Consider the following 17215-nt stretch of genomic DNA (forward strand, 5'->3'; position numbering starts at 1 on the left):
CTAACCGCTCCTTTTTCATTCATTTCCCAAGGCCGTTCAATCACTATTCTTGCTGATCCCACTACTGTCTCGTATGTCATCATTGGTGTACATAGAACCAAAGCCAATATTGAAGGTAAATAGTAGATGCATATGAGATTATTTGTTGGAGTAGTCTTTTAAAGCCATTGGCAATGCACAAAAGCAATAGTTGTTCTGTTCGAGTACTCTTTTGAAACCAATAGCAAGGCACAGAAGCTACTGCTATCTTGGCTCAATCGGGTTCACGTAATTGGACATTGTTTTACTGCTATCATTTGTTGTCTTGGCGCAAGCCAATACAACATTCTCAAATATTGATGTTGGAGATGTGCATATTGGGTATGATGTTCTAGAGTTTGAGGAGCCAATGCATTCTTTAGGGGTAGAGGGATTTTATCTGAGGTACCAACATGAGTTTGTTCCATTAATCTATCTATCACAACTTCACAAGGATACCTCATATAAGAGCTAGAAATCTGCTTCCTCACTTATCTAACACTGAAAACAGCTTGAATCCTTATGCCACCCCTCAATGACATGGCACCCTTCAATGACCTCCTGTCCCTTTTCTTGATTTTTTAAAAATAAAAGAGGCAGTAAGTTAAAGTGAAAGGTATAAAAGATCTATAAGAATGGAGAAAACATTCTTAAAAGAAGCTACCTCTAAGCATTGAGAAAAATCAAAAGTCAATTTGTATATAACTTCTCCTGATGTAAGTGCTAGATACAAGCTAATGCTAAAGAGTAGATACAATGTCTACAATACATATCTATTAGAAAAATAATTGCGTTAATAATATGAATCAATTTTCTCAGGTTCTTAGTTACAACAGTTACTTCAGAAAATTTTTATCAAAAAAAAAAGTTAATTTGGAATATGTATGGTACAAAAGTATTCTGCTATGTATTTTTTTTTTCCTTAAAAATGTCTACCATAAAATTTTACCCAAAGATGCAGATACCAAACTCATCTGTTTAATGTAAACCTAATTGCATACCTTTGAGTATCAAATCCAAACATCACTATTATCTCTTTTTCTCAAAGTCATGTCATTCATCAAGAGTATAAAAGGTTGGCACCATAGAAAAATAATTGTTTCAGCCAAAAGAATTGATCAAGCCCCATCAAGGGTGTCAATTGTAAAATGTTGATTTCGCTTACTATGTAGCACCGCCTGCAATGAGAACATACACTTCATCTTCTACAATACCACCAACCTCTGATATCCATGAATGACCAATTACCTTTTGGAAAGTAAAACTTTAGTTAAACAAAATCGTTCCTGACATTTAGTGAAACATTGAAGTGAAATACATGTTCTAGGAAAAGTGGTACCACTTGGTGGAGATGCTCTATGAAAGGGAGTTGAAGGATAGCATTGCATGGAGTTGGACAGAGGCAGACAGTCCTCTTCAGATTGTAGATTTGTAGGTAGATTGCAGAGAGAGACTGAAAATCAAAGAGTACTTTGTATAGGCAGCCACAAGAATATCACTGCCCCATAACAAAGGAAGTTATTAAAAACAAAAAACTCACCATGCCAAACACATGTTATTGCAAAAAAAAAAATTTGGCACCATACTAAATAGTTGTTAAGAAACATTTTTTAAGAGAACATAAGAAAATGCCAAAATAGTATGGGAAAAAAACTGTTAAAAGAAGATTATAATAACTTATTTGCAAAGATGACTTATCAAACATTACTTCCTTGGGACAAAATGTCAATCAAAATAAGGCATTCATGTCTCAGTTTCAAAGAAAAATGAGAATTTCTCTTCTTCCAGGTATCAGAGTATGGACTTTCCTTACGCTCTATATGAATTTGTATACTATCTTACAATAGAGAGAAGGAATACTTAAAATCGACATCCATGAGTGAGCAGAGTAATACCTTAATGTGTGAATCAGGATAAAGTCACCAAGAGATGGGTCAAGAGTGAAACCATTGAATTAAGATGAACACTTTTAGCACTTCATTCTGGTGGTAGCAAGACAAAACTGAGTGATCAATTGATTTATCCTAGACATGGCTAAGAGAAGTTATGGCAATTAACTGATACATCATATGAAGAGAATAGAAAACAATACTCAGTAAACAGTGAATTTTTGCTATTAGTCATTACCTGAATGCTTGGAGATATGGTGTGGTTCAACAACATCAAGATTTTTCAGTTTCTCACCACATTTCTGACATATCAACATTGAAACAACATCAGAAGAATCTGTCTGATCCAATATCCTTGTAGTTGTTTCTGCTGTGCTTAACACAAGTTGCAAAATAATTGTAATTTTAGAATGAACACAGGAAGCTCATGATTTCCAAACAGAAAAAGAAAAAAAAATGAAATTGTTCTTTCATGCAGCCTTCCCCCAAAAGAAAAATAAATTTTAAAATATACACAAGAGAAATGATAAAAAGGGATACTGGTTGATTTACATTATACGGTGCAAGAGCTTCCATACATACAATAACCAGCAGCCACCATGTTCTTCCCAGGTTGCAGGACATCTGCCAAAGAGAATGAAAGAGAGAATGAGAGCTGCAATATCGGTCGAAGTCTGATGCTGTCATGGTGGCCGCCAAAATTGAAGACGGCAGTGGTGTTATTCCCGGCGAGAGTAGGCAGCGACAGACCTGGATCAGAAAATCAACACTGGAACGCTGCGGTTGTTAAAACGATTAGGCGGCATCGGAGGAAGAAGTGGCAGCGTCGCCGTCGCCGTAATTGCAGGCAGGGGCTGCGTCTTCGTGAGGCTGTCGACCAAGAGAATTGGGAAGAATAAAATAAGGTTTTTACTGGTTGTCTAGCTCTGTGCAATCCTGACACGTGATCAAAATTGCTGACATGGACACAATTGTTAGGGGTAGAAACGTTGAGGTGGCGGCGTTAGATTGCGCGCTTCTCAATTCTTATATTATAAATAGATTGGTAACGCTTGGAGTTACACATGTATGTATAAATTAAAGGATTAAAATTCTCTACCGCAAAAGTATCTCATTTCATGTCTCACCAATAGAACTAGGGGTGCACATTGGTTGGGTTGGATGAATTTTTGTCAACATAAAATCCGAACCAATCAAAATTGTCTGGGTTGGGTTGGATTTCACGAATTTCTTCTTCGGACCCGATCCGAACCAACCCGACGAAGTTCGGATTGGGTTGGATGGATTGATTGAGTCACTATATTAAAATAATAATATATCTGAAATATTAAAAAATCTTGTAAAAATTATTATAAATTCAGAAAAAGTTATAAAAAATACTAAATATATTATAATACTAAATAGCATGAAAAAGACACAAAAAGTGATATCAAATAGCATGAAATAGTACCACATAAATGACATATAGCCAAATATCATGAAAATAAAAAACTTCATTACCAAATGATATGAAACAATCTAACGTAAATAGTACCTAAAAAGTGAAAAACAACACTAAATGTCATGACATGATACTTAGAACTTAGATAATAGATGACTCCAACATGCCAAATAACTATATATAAATATGTAACAAATAAGTACGAACAAATACTCTAAGTTCTAATATGACAAATAACTACAAATACTTAAGTCTCAAAATTTCAAAAGTCATCACTCCGACACTAGCACTCCAAGTATGAGTAAAATTACAAAAACATTATTATTATATGTATGGATTCTAGGTTGGGTTGGATGAATTTGAACTGAATCCGAAATCCGATCCGAACTTAGTTGGATTGTAGTAAAATCCATCCGATTAACCCGATTGCCCGATCCAACCCGCATTTTTTCTATTGGATCGGATTGGATTGGACACTTGGACGGATTCATTGGATCTACCCGGCCATGTTCACCCCTAAATAGAATTATATGTTATGTCCATGTATTATTTAGTTCACATGCCATAATTAATTTTATTGATTAGTACAGGAAATGGAACCCATTGAAAAGACAAGATCATAGATCCATGGATAGACATCTAATAATTAGACGGTAGGCACATATTGTCCGCATATGTGGCTAATATCGGTACACCTTATCTCCAAATATATCTCTGTTTCATCAGAGGGAGAGAAATAACAATCAGCCATGGATCTGCTACTCATTGTCTTAGTCTTTGCAAGCACTCTAACTTTCTTCATCTTTAGATGTTTGTACAATCAAACCAAAAGTTCTTCCAATCTTCCACCAGGGCCACGCCCCCTTCCAATAATTGGAAACATTTTAGAACTTGGTAGGAATCCACACATAGCACTCACCAAACTCTCCAAAATTTATGGACCCATCATGACATTGAAACTAGGCACGAAAACCACCATACTCATCTCTTCTCCACAATTAGCCAAAGAAGTGCTGCAAGAGAATAGCCAAGCATTTTCTAGCAGGATAACTCCACATGCTATTCAAGTATATGACCATCACAGATTTTCAATCACCTGGCTTCCCCCATCAGCTCAGTGGAGGAACCAAAGAAGAGCTTGTGCCACAAAAATATTCTCCCCACAAATGCTTGACTCCACAAAAGTTGTCCGTCAACAAAAGCTACAAGAATTGTTGGATTATGTAAAGGACAAAAGCTTGAAAGGTGAGGTTTTGGATCTTGGTGAAGCTGTTTTCACAACTGTGCTTAATTCAATTTCCAACACTTTCTTCTCTTTGGATTTATCTCATTCTACATCTGATGAGAAGTCTCAAGAGTTTAAGAACATTATTTGGGGTGCAATGGAAGATGCTGGAAGGCCAAATGTTGTGGACTTTTTTCCCATTCTTGGTCCACTTGACCCTCAAGGTGTTCATGCTAGGATGTCCATTTATTTCACCAAGTTGCGTAAAATTTTTGATACAATTATAGAAGAAAGAATGTGCTCAAGAGTTTCAAAAACTAATTCCGAATTCGAGGTGGCTAATGATGTGCTAAATTCACTTCTTAGCAATGTTGGAGGCAGTTCTCAGCTGAGCCGCGATGAGATGTTACATCTATTTGTGGTTAGTACTTAGTTTTCAATTAATAATAATACTTGAACATACAAAATTTGGAGACACCCAACATATATCTTACCTTTCTCTATTTCTCCCGTCTTACATTATTGCATCAATTACTTCTCTCTCTGATCTCTTCTTTCTCACTTTAGATATCTATTGGCTGATTGCATTATATATATATATCTGCATATCGTTTTCCTTTTCCAATAATTGCCTTTTATTAATTATAAAGTTATTATTTTTCTTGCCATTTATGTCTTTTTTAGGAATTACAAAATATATATGCTATCTGATGAAATAATGTTCTATTAGGATTTGTTTGTTGCGGGGATTGACACAACGACAGTCACAATTGAATGGACAATGACAGAGCTATTACGTAACCCTGATAAATTAGAAAAAACAAGAGATGTCAGATGAGTTGTGTCAAGCAATTGGCGAGGATGCAACACTTGAAGAATCACACATCTCAAAGTTGCCTTATTTACAAGCAGTTGTAAAGGAAACTTTTCGGTTGCATCCTCCAGCTCCACTTCTTGTACCACGCAAGTGTGATGAAGATGTAAGCATATCTGGCTTTCTAGTGCCAAAAGATGCACAAGTCTTAGTTAACCTATGGGCCATGGGACGAGATCCAACAATTTGGAAAAATCCAAATAAGTTTGTGCCTGAAAGATTTTTAGAGTGTAAGATTTCAAAAAAAAGGTCATAATTTTGAGCTTATACCATTCGGGGCAGGAAAAAGGATGTGTCCTGGAATTCCGTTGGCTCATAAGTCAGTGCATTTAATGGTGGCATCCCTTTTGTATTGCTTTGAATGGAAGTTAGCTGATGGACTAACACCTGAACACATAAACATGGAGGAGCATTTTGGCTTATCCTTAAAGAAGGCCCAACCCCTTCGAGTTCAAGCTATTTCAATCAAACATTGTTAATTATATATAAGGTTAATGTTGTTGCATTTTATATGGATGTCTATTTAGGTATGTGTGAGGGTTAAATGCAGTAGTTGCATGTGTTACTTACTCCTATTAAATACTGAAGGATGAGATTATATTTATCTTCTTATTGGAGCTTAGCTTGTGGGTATGGGAACTATTTAATCTTTATAAGAAGGGTTATATAACATATTGTTTGTTTTCATCTGTTATTTATTTATCTTTTCTATTTTAGTGATATCTGTTACAACAATATCTTGTATTTTCTCTTCTTATTGTATTTGGGTTAGCACCCCTTGTGCTATTTGAATACAATTGCTTGGCTTATCAAAAAAAAAAATTTATCTTCTTATTTGGCTAATCCAAACATGTTATTTCAAATATTCTCTATAGTACAATTACAGGTTTGACCCACATTAATGTTAGTTGTGTTTTTTACTTTGAGAAATACTTGAGATCCAAGGATCTGAATTTAGGTTTATGGTCTCAAACTTCAAAAGTACAGTAAAACTTTTTTTTGAAATTAAAAGTACAATAAAACTTGAACAGCAAGAAAGAAGTAAAAAAGTTAAACAATTTCTTAAAATAAATGAAAGGATTGAGATAATGTAAAGAATGAAACAAAGTTGTAACCAAAAAGAATGAAACAAGTTCAAATGAATAATCTTGCCACCGTCTTCAGTACAACAAAAAAGTTAAACAATGGCAGTTCAATTAAGTAGCAGGGGAATCTGTTTGTTGAAAAGAGATTTTACGGGACTCCTGAAACCCCCACAAAATGCCCTTAAGGATTTTGGATGTGTTGCTACAGTTAAAAACCATAGCAAAAACTACAAGAACCTACGGTTCACACTCCGGTATCTATCAATATGTTTTATAAAAATTTGTGGCGGAACCAATATGAATAAATTAACAGTTAAGCAAATAAGGACAGTTATCCTCTTCCCCCTAGCTACTTGTTTGTGTTGTTGAGAGCTCACCTCTTGGCCGATGAGATAGGGTTGTTGAGCTTGTGGAAATGCTGTCGGTTTCCTGCACAACACTGCTTCTGCCGTCGAGCTTGTTTCAGGTATGTCACTATGATATTTGTTGATTGAAACTTAGCTATTGCTGGAAATTGCATTTATTTTTTGCTCACATATCAATTTTGGCACATCTCAGCCTGATATGGTGATTTGGTGTCTTGTCCTGATTTTGTGAAGAATTGAGGTTGTTTGACTTGTTTATATTTTCCAGTTTCATGAATCCTCATTCGTTTTCTGTCGTGTTATGAGAACCTTCATTGAGGCACCTCTTTGTTAATCTTATTGCAACCAAGCATTGGAACTTATACCATGATTTTCAATGACAGGGAAATTGCATTATGTTTCCATTGAAATGCTTTTTGGGCATTTGAGTTATTTATTCAAAATGGCTTTTATTTTATTCATTCAGGCGGTCAGGCCACAGCCACACTATTATGATTTTTACATTTTAGCAGAATTATGGTTGTATTGTATGTATGTTGGTTAGTTTCCATCTATTGTTTCACAAGAATTTGATTTTAATTAGGAAAAGCAGTTTTCATTGGGATTAGTTTTCCAAATTTTTCTTTTGATCATTACTCTCCTAATTTGATTTATATGTAACACTATCTGATGGTCACTTGTTTACTGTAGTCTTTGCTCAGGTGCTGAGATCCTATTACGAATAGTTCGTGAGGCCATTCCTCGCTGTATTTTGAGTTTGGTATGTCTGTGGCAGCAGCAGAACTGGTTGTTAATGTGCATGACTTTCTTCATAAGAAGCTTTGTGAAATGCATGTGTCTTCTTCATTTCCTCCAGTATATATATTAATTTTTTTTTTGAAAGCTGATTATTATATCATCAGAAGAAAGCATACAAAACAAGCAAAAGAGGCCAAAAAGTTCAAAAGGCCCTTTTACACACAAAACAGACGTAGTACAGTAGGTAAATGAAAGAACAACAACTACAACTAAGGTTACAATAGCAAAGGACAATAGGAAAAGAAGATAGAAACGCTGCAAAACCAGATACAGTAGCAAAAGAGCACAAAGCAGCAAGGCCATAGAGACTGGAAACTAAGAGGCTTGCCAATTAAATGCAAAATTCCCCCCCCCCCCCCCCCCCCAATAATCGAGCTTCTTCAGAATGTGGCCAAAACACGCAGCAGAACAGAACCCGGTAAATTGATACCAATCAGAGGCAGAGAACTAGGGAGCAACATCATAAAACCAGTCACACTATAGTTTCTCCCACAGAGGAACAACGCGATCACAACCCGATTTAGCTAATTCATCGGCTTCACCATTAGCTTCTCTAAGAGTATGAACCACTCCCACACAATTCACTTCCTTCAAGAGCCAATCAATAGCGTTCAGATCGTTAATGAGGGCCAAGGGCCTGTTAGATTTCCCATTCACCCACCCCACAGCGAGGGTGGAATCACTTTCGACGAGCAGCTGGGAAAAACCAAACTCTTTGGAGAAAGACAGCGCCAAAAAGATGGCTTTCACTTCAGCCTGATGAGCCCAAAGAACCCCCAATGACTTGGAAAACCTCCCCAAGATGGTTCCAGCCGCGTTTTTCAGTATTCCGCCAGCACCACTAATGCCTGGGGCGCCCCTCGCAGAACCGTCGACGTTGAACTTGAGAGTGTTCACCGGCGGAGGGTTCCAAACACACTGCCTCACCTTCCGCACCTTCCCCATGGTTTTTATGTTTACAAAGTTTAGAGAGAAATCAGTGGAAGAATAGGGGCAATCTTTCCACCATGCCTTGGTCCACCACATATCCCTCATCAGCTGAAGGTCCCAAATGGTCTCAAATACGAATTCCTTTTGATTAAAAACCAGGTCATTTCGGGCAAGCCAAATTGACCAAACCACTGCACATGGCACCAATTCCCACAGCACTCGGTCCGATATAGCACGTAGGGAAGGCCATTCCTTAAACAAATCAAGAACAGATCCCGGAATACACCATTGGACTCCTTCCCTCGCCATAATTTTGGACCAAAACCTCCATGGTGTGTCACAACAAACCATCATATGTTGAACAGATTCAACACACAAGCCACATAGATCACATAAACCAGCATTTTCGATTGAAATACCTCTTTTTAACAGATTTTCCTTAACCGCCACTCGATTCTCCAATAGTTGCCAAACAAATAGCCCAACCTTGGGGGGGGACAATTTTTCTACATTGGTTTGAGATCAGCCACGAAACAGGGCCAAAAATATGCAATTCAGCAGCAGAATATCCTTCTTTGACAGTGAAAACTCCATTAGAAGCTCCCGACCAAACTATGGTATCTTCATCATCACAAGGGAAAATTAAATTCAGACTTGACATCAGTTCATGAAACCACGAAAGCTCCCAATCGAAAAGCCGGCGACAGAGACCCAAGTCCCAGGTCCAACGCCCAGCTTGGAAAGAGCCTAAATCCGCTACCATGGCATTTTTGTTAGTGGCAAGGGCAAACAGACGAGGAAAAATCGCATGAAGCGGAATCTTGTCAAGCCAAGGGTCATTCCAGAAGCGGATATTGTTGCCCCTCCCAACACAGCAGCGGCAACCCTCTCTAAACACTCTAGCAAAAATCGAGTTTTGGAACAACACTTTAAGGATATCAAGAACCAATATGGAACAGCGATTTGACTTGATTGCAGCAAGGTGTAAGAGCAGAATTCTACCATCCCAACCGTACTTTGCACAAATGACCTTTCTCCACAAATAATTTTTCTCCCTCCCAAACCTCCAAGCCACTTAAGGATCAGAACTTTGTTTTTCCAACCGAGGAAACCAACCCCAAGCCCGCCAACCTGAGCACTTTTACAAATTTGCTCCCAAGCCATCCAAGAGATGCCTCGGCCGCCGTCCAACCCCCCCCATAAGAAAGACCTCATTAGTTTCTCAAGTTCACCCACCACCCCAATAGGCGCCAGAAATAAAGACATGTGATAAATAGGTATGGCGCTCAAAACCGCCTTGAGCATCACAAGCCTTCCGCTAAGGGAAAGATACTTGGACCCCCAAGAACCTAGCCGCAATCGCATATTTTCGAACAGAGGCTGCCAAAACCTTTTCCTACGTGGATTATCACCAAGAGGTGCACCGAGATACTTAATTGGAAAAGTACCAACCTGCACACCAAGAACATCCGCTGCTCGAGACAGATCATCATGAGAGACATTACAACCAAAAATATGAGATTTGGAATAATTAACTTTGAGACCAGAAATTGCCAGGAAGACTTCAAGAGCAGCCGCTATGTTTTCCAAGTGCGAGATATCAATCCCACAAACGATAAGCGTGTCATCTGCGAACTGTAAGTGGTTGATCCAAAGGTCATCCGCCACACGAAAACCACACGGTTCCTCAAAAGAAAGTAGCTTATTTAAGATGCACGATAGCCCATTTACACAGATATTGAAAAGTAGCGGAGATAACGGGTCTCCTTGACGAAGCCCTTTTTCTATATTAAAGAAGTCGGTGGGTGACCCGTTTACCAAGACCGCAAGAGATGCCGTAGAAACACACTCCTCAATCCATTGGATCCAACGTTTGCCAAAACCCAATTCCTCCAACATATCTAGCAAGAAGCGCCAATCGATGTTATCATAGGCCTTAGCAAAATCCAATTTCACAATCAGCCCCCCTTCCCTTCGACCTTCCATGGCATGAATAATTTCACTTGCTATTAGAATGCAATCAGCTATTTGACGTCCCGGGGTGAAAGCAAATTGATTTTCAGAGATGATGAGAGGCAAGACCTTTTGGAGGCGGGAGGCAAGGACCTTAGAGATGAGCTTATATACACTTCTGATCAAGCTAATCGGACGAAAATCAGAAATAGAGCTTGGATTCCCACTCTTTGGAATAAGAGCAATGAAGGCCGCATTCATACCCCTCACAAGTTTCCCATGGGAATGGAAATCTTGAAAGACTTTGAGAACATCATCTTTTAAAGTATCCCAAAAAGCTTTAAAGAAATTCAGATTAAAACCATCCGGTCTCGGGGCCCTATTTCCATCGCAAGACTGAATCACTGACCAGATCTCTTCCTCTGTGAAAGAAGCTTTGCATGGTGATATCAGCAGCACATACCCTTGGAAGGTTATCACACTCTAGTTTAGCTCCCCACCTCGGATCCCTCTTGAAGAAAGCATGGAAATGATTAAAAATGGCCAATTTTATTGCGCCGGGGTCAGATAGACAAACACCATTGAAGATCAGATTGGCCAAACTATTATGAGATTCTCTAACTTTGCAAGAATTATGGAAGTAATGAGAATTTTTGTCCCCCAGTTTCAGCCACCTCAACCTCGATTTCTGAAGCCATTTGCTCTCCTCTTTCCTGTATTCAGCCCAAAGATGATTTAGAATTGCCAAACGCCCTCTTCTCAACTCATCGGACACACCTTCCCGCTCCATCCTTGACATAGTATCATGGAGTTTCTCCTCAAGCTCTTTAATTTTCTCAGACCCCCAAGCCCCCTTTCTCAGGCGCCACTCTTTAATTTCCCCTTTGAGACCTTTTAATTTTTCTTGGAGCATGAAACTTGACCAGCCTTCAACCAAAGCTGAGTTCCACCACACCTCCACAAGGTTCTTGAAACCCTCCTCCAACAGCCAACAGTTAAAGAAAGTAAAAGGTTTCGGACCAAAATCATGAGAGCCAAGTTTTAAAGTTACAACCCTATGGTCAGAGATCCCCCAATCTTCCACAGATTGACAAGCCCCATCAAGCCGCAAGATTGCCTCACCATTTAACAACCACCTATCTAACTTGCTCCACAGCCCCCCACCCCTTGTACTACCCCAAGTGGAATCCCCATTCCTGAGAGGAAGATCAGTAAGCTCAAACTCTTCGACAAAGCTTTTGAACGAAGCGTCTCCCACACTGTTTGCTTCCTCGCTACCACTTCTTTCGCCATCATTTAATATGGCATTAAAATCCCCACCCAGAATAATACTTCCAGTTGCCATACGTAAATCAGCACCCAGGGAATTAAAAAAAGCTACTCTATCCCCAACATTATTAGGCCCATACACATTACCAACAACATCAATACCAGAGGAATTCCTAAACTGGACAAACAACAGAAGATACCTTTGATTTTTCTTTGTCTGCACAACCTTGAGAGCAGATTTTCTCCAAAGAGACACCAAGCCGCCAGCCACGCCAACCGCAGGGACATAATCGAATTCCATTCCAAGAGATTTAGCCCAGCTCACAAGCAACTTCATTCTGTTCTCATCTAATTTTGATTCCTGTAGAAAGCAGACTTCTGGCTTGATCTTCTTAAAAACCTTCTTTGTTGCCTCCCTCTTTGTGGAGCTACCCAGGCCCCTCACATCCCAAGAGGCCTACACTCTACCCATCCTCACAACACCACCTTAGCGACTTGATCTTCGTGCGGAAATTTGTCTAGCAAAACCTTCAATAGCTTCAGACTCGGTGCAATTGAAAACCACACCAACTGCTATTCCAATTCTGTAAGCACGACGAGCTTTCACAGTAGTTGGCGAATCATTACAAGGAGTGTCTTGTTCGCCAGATAAAAGGTCACTTGCAACCAGAGACGCTACAGGGGAAGAAGAAGACAGGCTCACGGCTTGGTTCCCAGACAACGAGCGCACTCGTTTGGATCTCCTCGTGGTCAATTTTCCCCCCAAAACTTTCCGGATGTTGCGTTGGAGGATAGAACGAGAAACACTAGGATGGGAGACAGGGGAAAAAATGTCTGATGAGTCAACAATAAGATTGGAGACAACGACGTCGTGTTTCAACTTTAATGCTGGAGAATTGTTAACCACAGAACTGTTGGTATTGATTAATATTTCATTATTAGATACCTGGACTTTACCCAAGTCCACAGAAAGATGAATACTTGGTTCAAAAGATCCACACCAAGGCCCAAACCCACGAGGCCCAGATGTAGAGAAACCTGTTGAAAGATTGAAACCAGTAGAAAGGGACCCATCATATGAGCTGTGCATAAGCAACCTAGAGGGATGAAGGACCGTTGACGGGGCCAAGTTTCGAAAAAGTCTCTCCCAGTTCACTTCATCGAGGCAAAAACGCAGAGCAGGGGAAAGCACAAAAGGTGGGATCTTGATAAGGATGCTACCCTCTGCAAGAAAAGAGACTCCCTGAAAGTAGTCATCAGTATCTCTCATGACCATAGGGATATTCAAATTATTTCCTAGGTAAGGTACTGTTAGTGTGTCACCACTGTAACACGTCAGAGCCCATCGCTGTCCTAACTGTACTCCGGCGGCACAATCCACGCACGGGGACCCAGGAACGCTATCATCGGAACTGATCTCCGCTACCCCGGAACCCCTAGAGGAGGTCACCGTTACAAGCTCCTCTGTCTCTTGAACCACTGTCCCAGAGCAAGAAAAAGAGCCCCCGGGAGGAGGGCTAGACTCGTTGTCGGACATACCTGGCTCGCAGGAAGAGGCACAACGGTCTACTCCGCCGCCGTACTCCACCTCCATCAAAATTCTTACCTTCACATCATCAATATAAACATCCATGTACCTATTTTCCAGGGTTGGGGAAGACGAAATAATCAACATCCTTGCAAAATCAAGGTGCCTGCGTTCCTTTGTCCCAGCATCAACTCCCACAAAATTCCCCATAGAGCATCCCACTGCTTGAAAAATGCCCAGATTCCAAGCCGCGAGCGGAATTCTAATTTATTCTTGGTTTCATGCTGTTGAACTTTAAAAACTGGTTAAGAACATATCATCAGGTGGAGAATTCTAGACACTTTTCCTACCAATGTAGGTGCGCGCAAGGGGGAGTGCAATCGGAGGATTTGCACTATGTTGGGCCAATTCTCATGCACGCACTAGAAGAGGTTTGATATATAAACTCTTTGAAAATTCTAGGCACAAGCAACATCGGACTTGAAACTTTTGAAATATCACATATTTTTCCAACATAGGGTGCTGGCCAAAGTCTTCCGTGAAGACACCCGTTGCAAGGTGGGTAGCGGGTCTTATATTCGTTTTTGGAGAGATCCATGGGTAGATCTAATCCCATTATCTATCAGATTTCCACGCCTTTTTACTCTTGCAGAGGAAAAAGAGGCTAAGATCAATGAAGTCGGTGTCTTCGCAAATGGGTCTTGGACTTGGAACATTCATTTTAGAAGACGTTTATTTGATTGGGATTTTAGAAGACATTCATAAGGTGAGTCAGAGGATCACCTTATGGCCCACTGAGAAGGTAATTCTATGGCGGACTATTTAGCCAAATCCGGCTGTGATAGGGTATTGCCTATGTGGGAGTGGGCTGTTTAATTGCTGGTATTCTAGTAATGTGCTGGTGTCTTCTGTTCACCCTGGTTCTATCCGTTTTCTCATGTGCTGTGGGTCTGTTATCTCCTCTTGGCTCCTCGGATTTCCTTGTCAAATTTCATTGCTACAGTGGGTTGAACAAGTGTGACACCTCTTATGGAAATGGTTCCTCTGAATTCCTCTCCTTGCTTTCTCTCGGTATATCTTGGCTTGTGCTCTGTGTGAGGTTGGAGGGCAGTACAAGGTTGGCAGAGCTGCATTTTTTATCCCCTGGTCTACTAGTGTGTGTTCAAGGATTGTTATATTCTGGTCTTGTGTAGCTATCCCCTGATGCACGTAGCACACATCGAAACTGGACCCATTGGGATAATTCTCTCCAAATTTTTTGAGGATTTTACATCAAAAATGGGAAGAGGCATATGATTTTACATCAAAAATCTTGGTAGAGCAAAGACACCATTCTTATTTGAGCTCGAAACAAGCTCACCATCCATCTCTTGGCCGCATTAGAAAATGCTCCTTCCACTAATAGAGCTAATATTGATAACACAGTACAAACAATATTTTCCTTGGAGTGTCCTAAGACAAAGGCAAATGAAAGTTCTCATTTTCTTCTTCTATATGCTTTCACGTTTCTCTCATTTTGAGGACTCATCCCTTGCACATAGGAAGTCTCATCCATGTTCAAAATTTCTTATAAGGTACAACCTTACTCATTTTGCTTATTATTTGTTTATATAATATATATTTTATTGTATGTTTGTCTTAAATTTTGTTTGAGCTAGCTTTTATTAATTTAGTTAATTATCCAAACTCTCTGCTTCCCTTTCTCCTTTATTTTTCTTCCTATTTCTCTATAATGTTCCTATCATACCTATATTGTTGGGAGAGTCACGGCGAAGACCCATGGGCCAAGGCCGAGAGGAGACACCAATGAGATCTTGGACACCACATCTTAACCCAAAACTTTAAGGCATTAGGTTTATGGGTCACATCTCTTATAAACTCTCCCTCTCACCTTGACTTCTCCGCTGTGGGACTTGACTCCAACACTTGATTCCAATAATCTCCCCCTCAAGTGTGAGTCCCTCAACCACATCACCCATGGTCCTCTCGTCTGCAGAAGCTATCCACCTTGCACCGTCGTTCGCTGCCAACGGAACCCGCCGCCTAGCCACACTGCTAGGAAGACTTTCGACACAAGGAGCCGTCATGGTCCCACGAACCATCGGCTCTGATACCACTTATTGGGAAAGTCACGACGAGGACCCATGGTCAAATCCGAGGGGAGACACCAAGAAGATCTTGGACACCACATCTTAACTCAAAACCTTAAGGCATTAGGTTTATGGGTTCATCTCCTTATAAACTCCTCCTCTCACCTTTTGACTTCTCCGTTGTGGGACTTGACTCCAACACTTGATTCGAACATATATCATATCTCTTATTCTCACTCTTCTCTTCCTATATCTTAAAGAAAATATAGGTGGAAGAAGTGTCACAACATTTTCCTTAAGAGAGTTGTTATTCGAACCCCCCACATCTATAGGTATCATGTTAAATTCGTAAAATCAAAAAATGTCCCTAATAAAAAAAATTCGCTCGCACTTTAAAAGTGAGTTATCTACGCACTTTCAAAGTGCATTATGGTCGCACCTCTAAAATGCGTAGTGCGAGCGGAACGCACATGTTTCTTTTTTTTCCTGTTTAATTTTTGGAAGGAATATGAGACTGTCACTTCTTGGTTAAGGTAACAGGACTATTTAGAGCTCAAATATGCAGTCAGAATTTTCAAATTCCTACACCTTCTAGGAGTCGTTTCACAATCAGGAGCGATACGGTTTCGAAAATGTGACCATTTTTTGTCTCGAATGTGAAGTCAACCAACTACAAAGTTGTAGAAAATAATAAAGTAATTGGTCTCCTGGTACCTCCGGTCCCAAGCTATGTGGAATTTAGCCAAATTCCTTCATCTGGTATTTTATTTTCAATTTTAAAAAAAAAATATTCCACCATAAATCTCCAAATATTCTATCTTGATTTAATGTGGTGGTCTCATAATTTTTAAAAATTATCTGATATCAATTTTGTTAAAAGTGCGTTAACTTCGCACTTTAGAAGTGCATCAGTCACGCACCTCTAAAATGCGTTAGTTGCAAAAAAAAAAAAAAAACGATGGTAACAACCAGGGGCGAGGGACAGCGGTGGCCCACCGTGGCCAGGTCCCTCCCCCATTTCTTGATTTTTAATACATACTATGTAAATTTTTCATATGGTTCCTGTCAAAGTGAAATGGTGTGAGGTGCAGAGATTGCGGGGTAAAGCTTTGGATGACTGGTAACTAATAAAAGTAACAAAAGCAACACTGATTTGGAATCATATATTTACCTCGAGGGACCTAGCAAAATAGTTGACCATTGGGCTAGCTATTCTTATGTCTATGGGTTCCACCGAGTTCTCTTGCTTTCGCTCAGGTCTCATCCTCTGAATCTCGCGTCTTCCCTCTCGAATTTTGGATTGTGGTCTCCCTCTGAACTTGCTTGCATCTTCCCTCTCTCATATAGTTCTCTTCCTCTTTGCATTCGCTTACCTTCAGAAGAGGAAGTTTTGAGGTTTAACCGTTACGCTTTGCTGAGAGAGACCTTTTCACTTTCCCTTTCCCTAAAAAAATCCAACGGTTACAATTAGAAGTAGTAATCAATGGTTATAATTGAGTTACCCTCTAATTTTTTTTACAACGATTTACCCTCTAAATTACATATATGTCCATGGAGAAATTTTCATTTATGTGCATTAATTTGTTAAATGTCTGTTTTACCCTCAAGGCTGCAAAAACTCTCCCTTTATATAGTTTACTAGTATTTTTTACCCGTGCGATGCACGGGATATTCATATTTTATTTTTTGTGTGAATTTTTTAAATATGTGTTATTTTTAATGATATTTTATGGATTAATAGACACTAAAT

At 39.6% G+C, this 17215-nt stretch overlaps 1 protein-coding gene, 1 long non-coding RNA gene and 1 pseudogene across 3 annotated transcripts; 1 reads left to right on the forward strand and 2 right to left on the reverse strand.

The window, feature by feature from the left end:
• Positions 1 to 873: 873 nt before the first annotated feature.
• On the reverse strand, positions 874 to 2946 carry LOC130732297 (uncharacterized). 2 transcript variants are annotated; one of them, XR_009017001.1, is made up of 5 exons: positions 2460 to 2946; positions 2146 to 2277; positions 1914 to 2000; positions 1358 to 1516; positions 874 to 1266 (listed from the first exon to the last, which is right to left on the reverse strand). It is a non-coding gene; the product is annotated as an uncharacterized LOC130732297 (long non-coding RNA). The 2 variants fall into 2 exon arrangements; XR_009017002.1 differs by having other exon boundaries at positions 875 to 1266; positions 1914 to 2052.
• Positions 2947 to 4003: 1057 nt separating this feature from the next.
• Positions 4004 to 6128, forward strand: LOC130728162 (cytochrome P450 76T24-like; annotated as a pseudogene).
• Positions 6129 to 10957: 4829 nt separating this feature from the next.
• LOC130713636 (uncharacterized) lies at positions 10958 to 12184 on the reverse strand. Its single transcript, XM_057563420.1, has one exon. The coding sequence runs from the start codon at positions 12182 to 12184 to the stop codon at positions 10958 to 10960; it is 1227 nt and encodes a 408-aa protein (XP_057419403.1).
• Between the last annotated feature and the right edge of the window lie 5031 nt (positions 12185 to 17215).

The sequence above is a fragment of the Lotus japonicus genome, chromosome 1 (assembly GCF_012489685.1).
Source record: "Lotus japonicus ecotype B-129 chromosome 1, LjGifu_v1.2".
NCBI lineage: Eukaryota > Viridiplantae > Streptophyta > Magnoliopsida > Fabales > Fabaceae > Lotus > Lotus japonicus.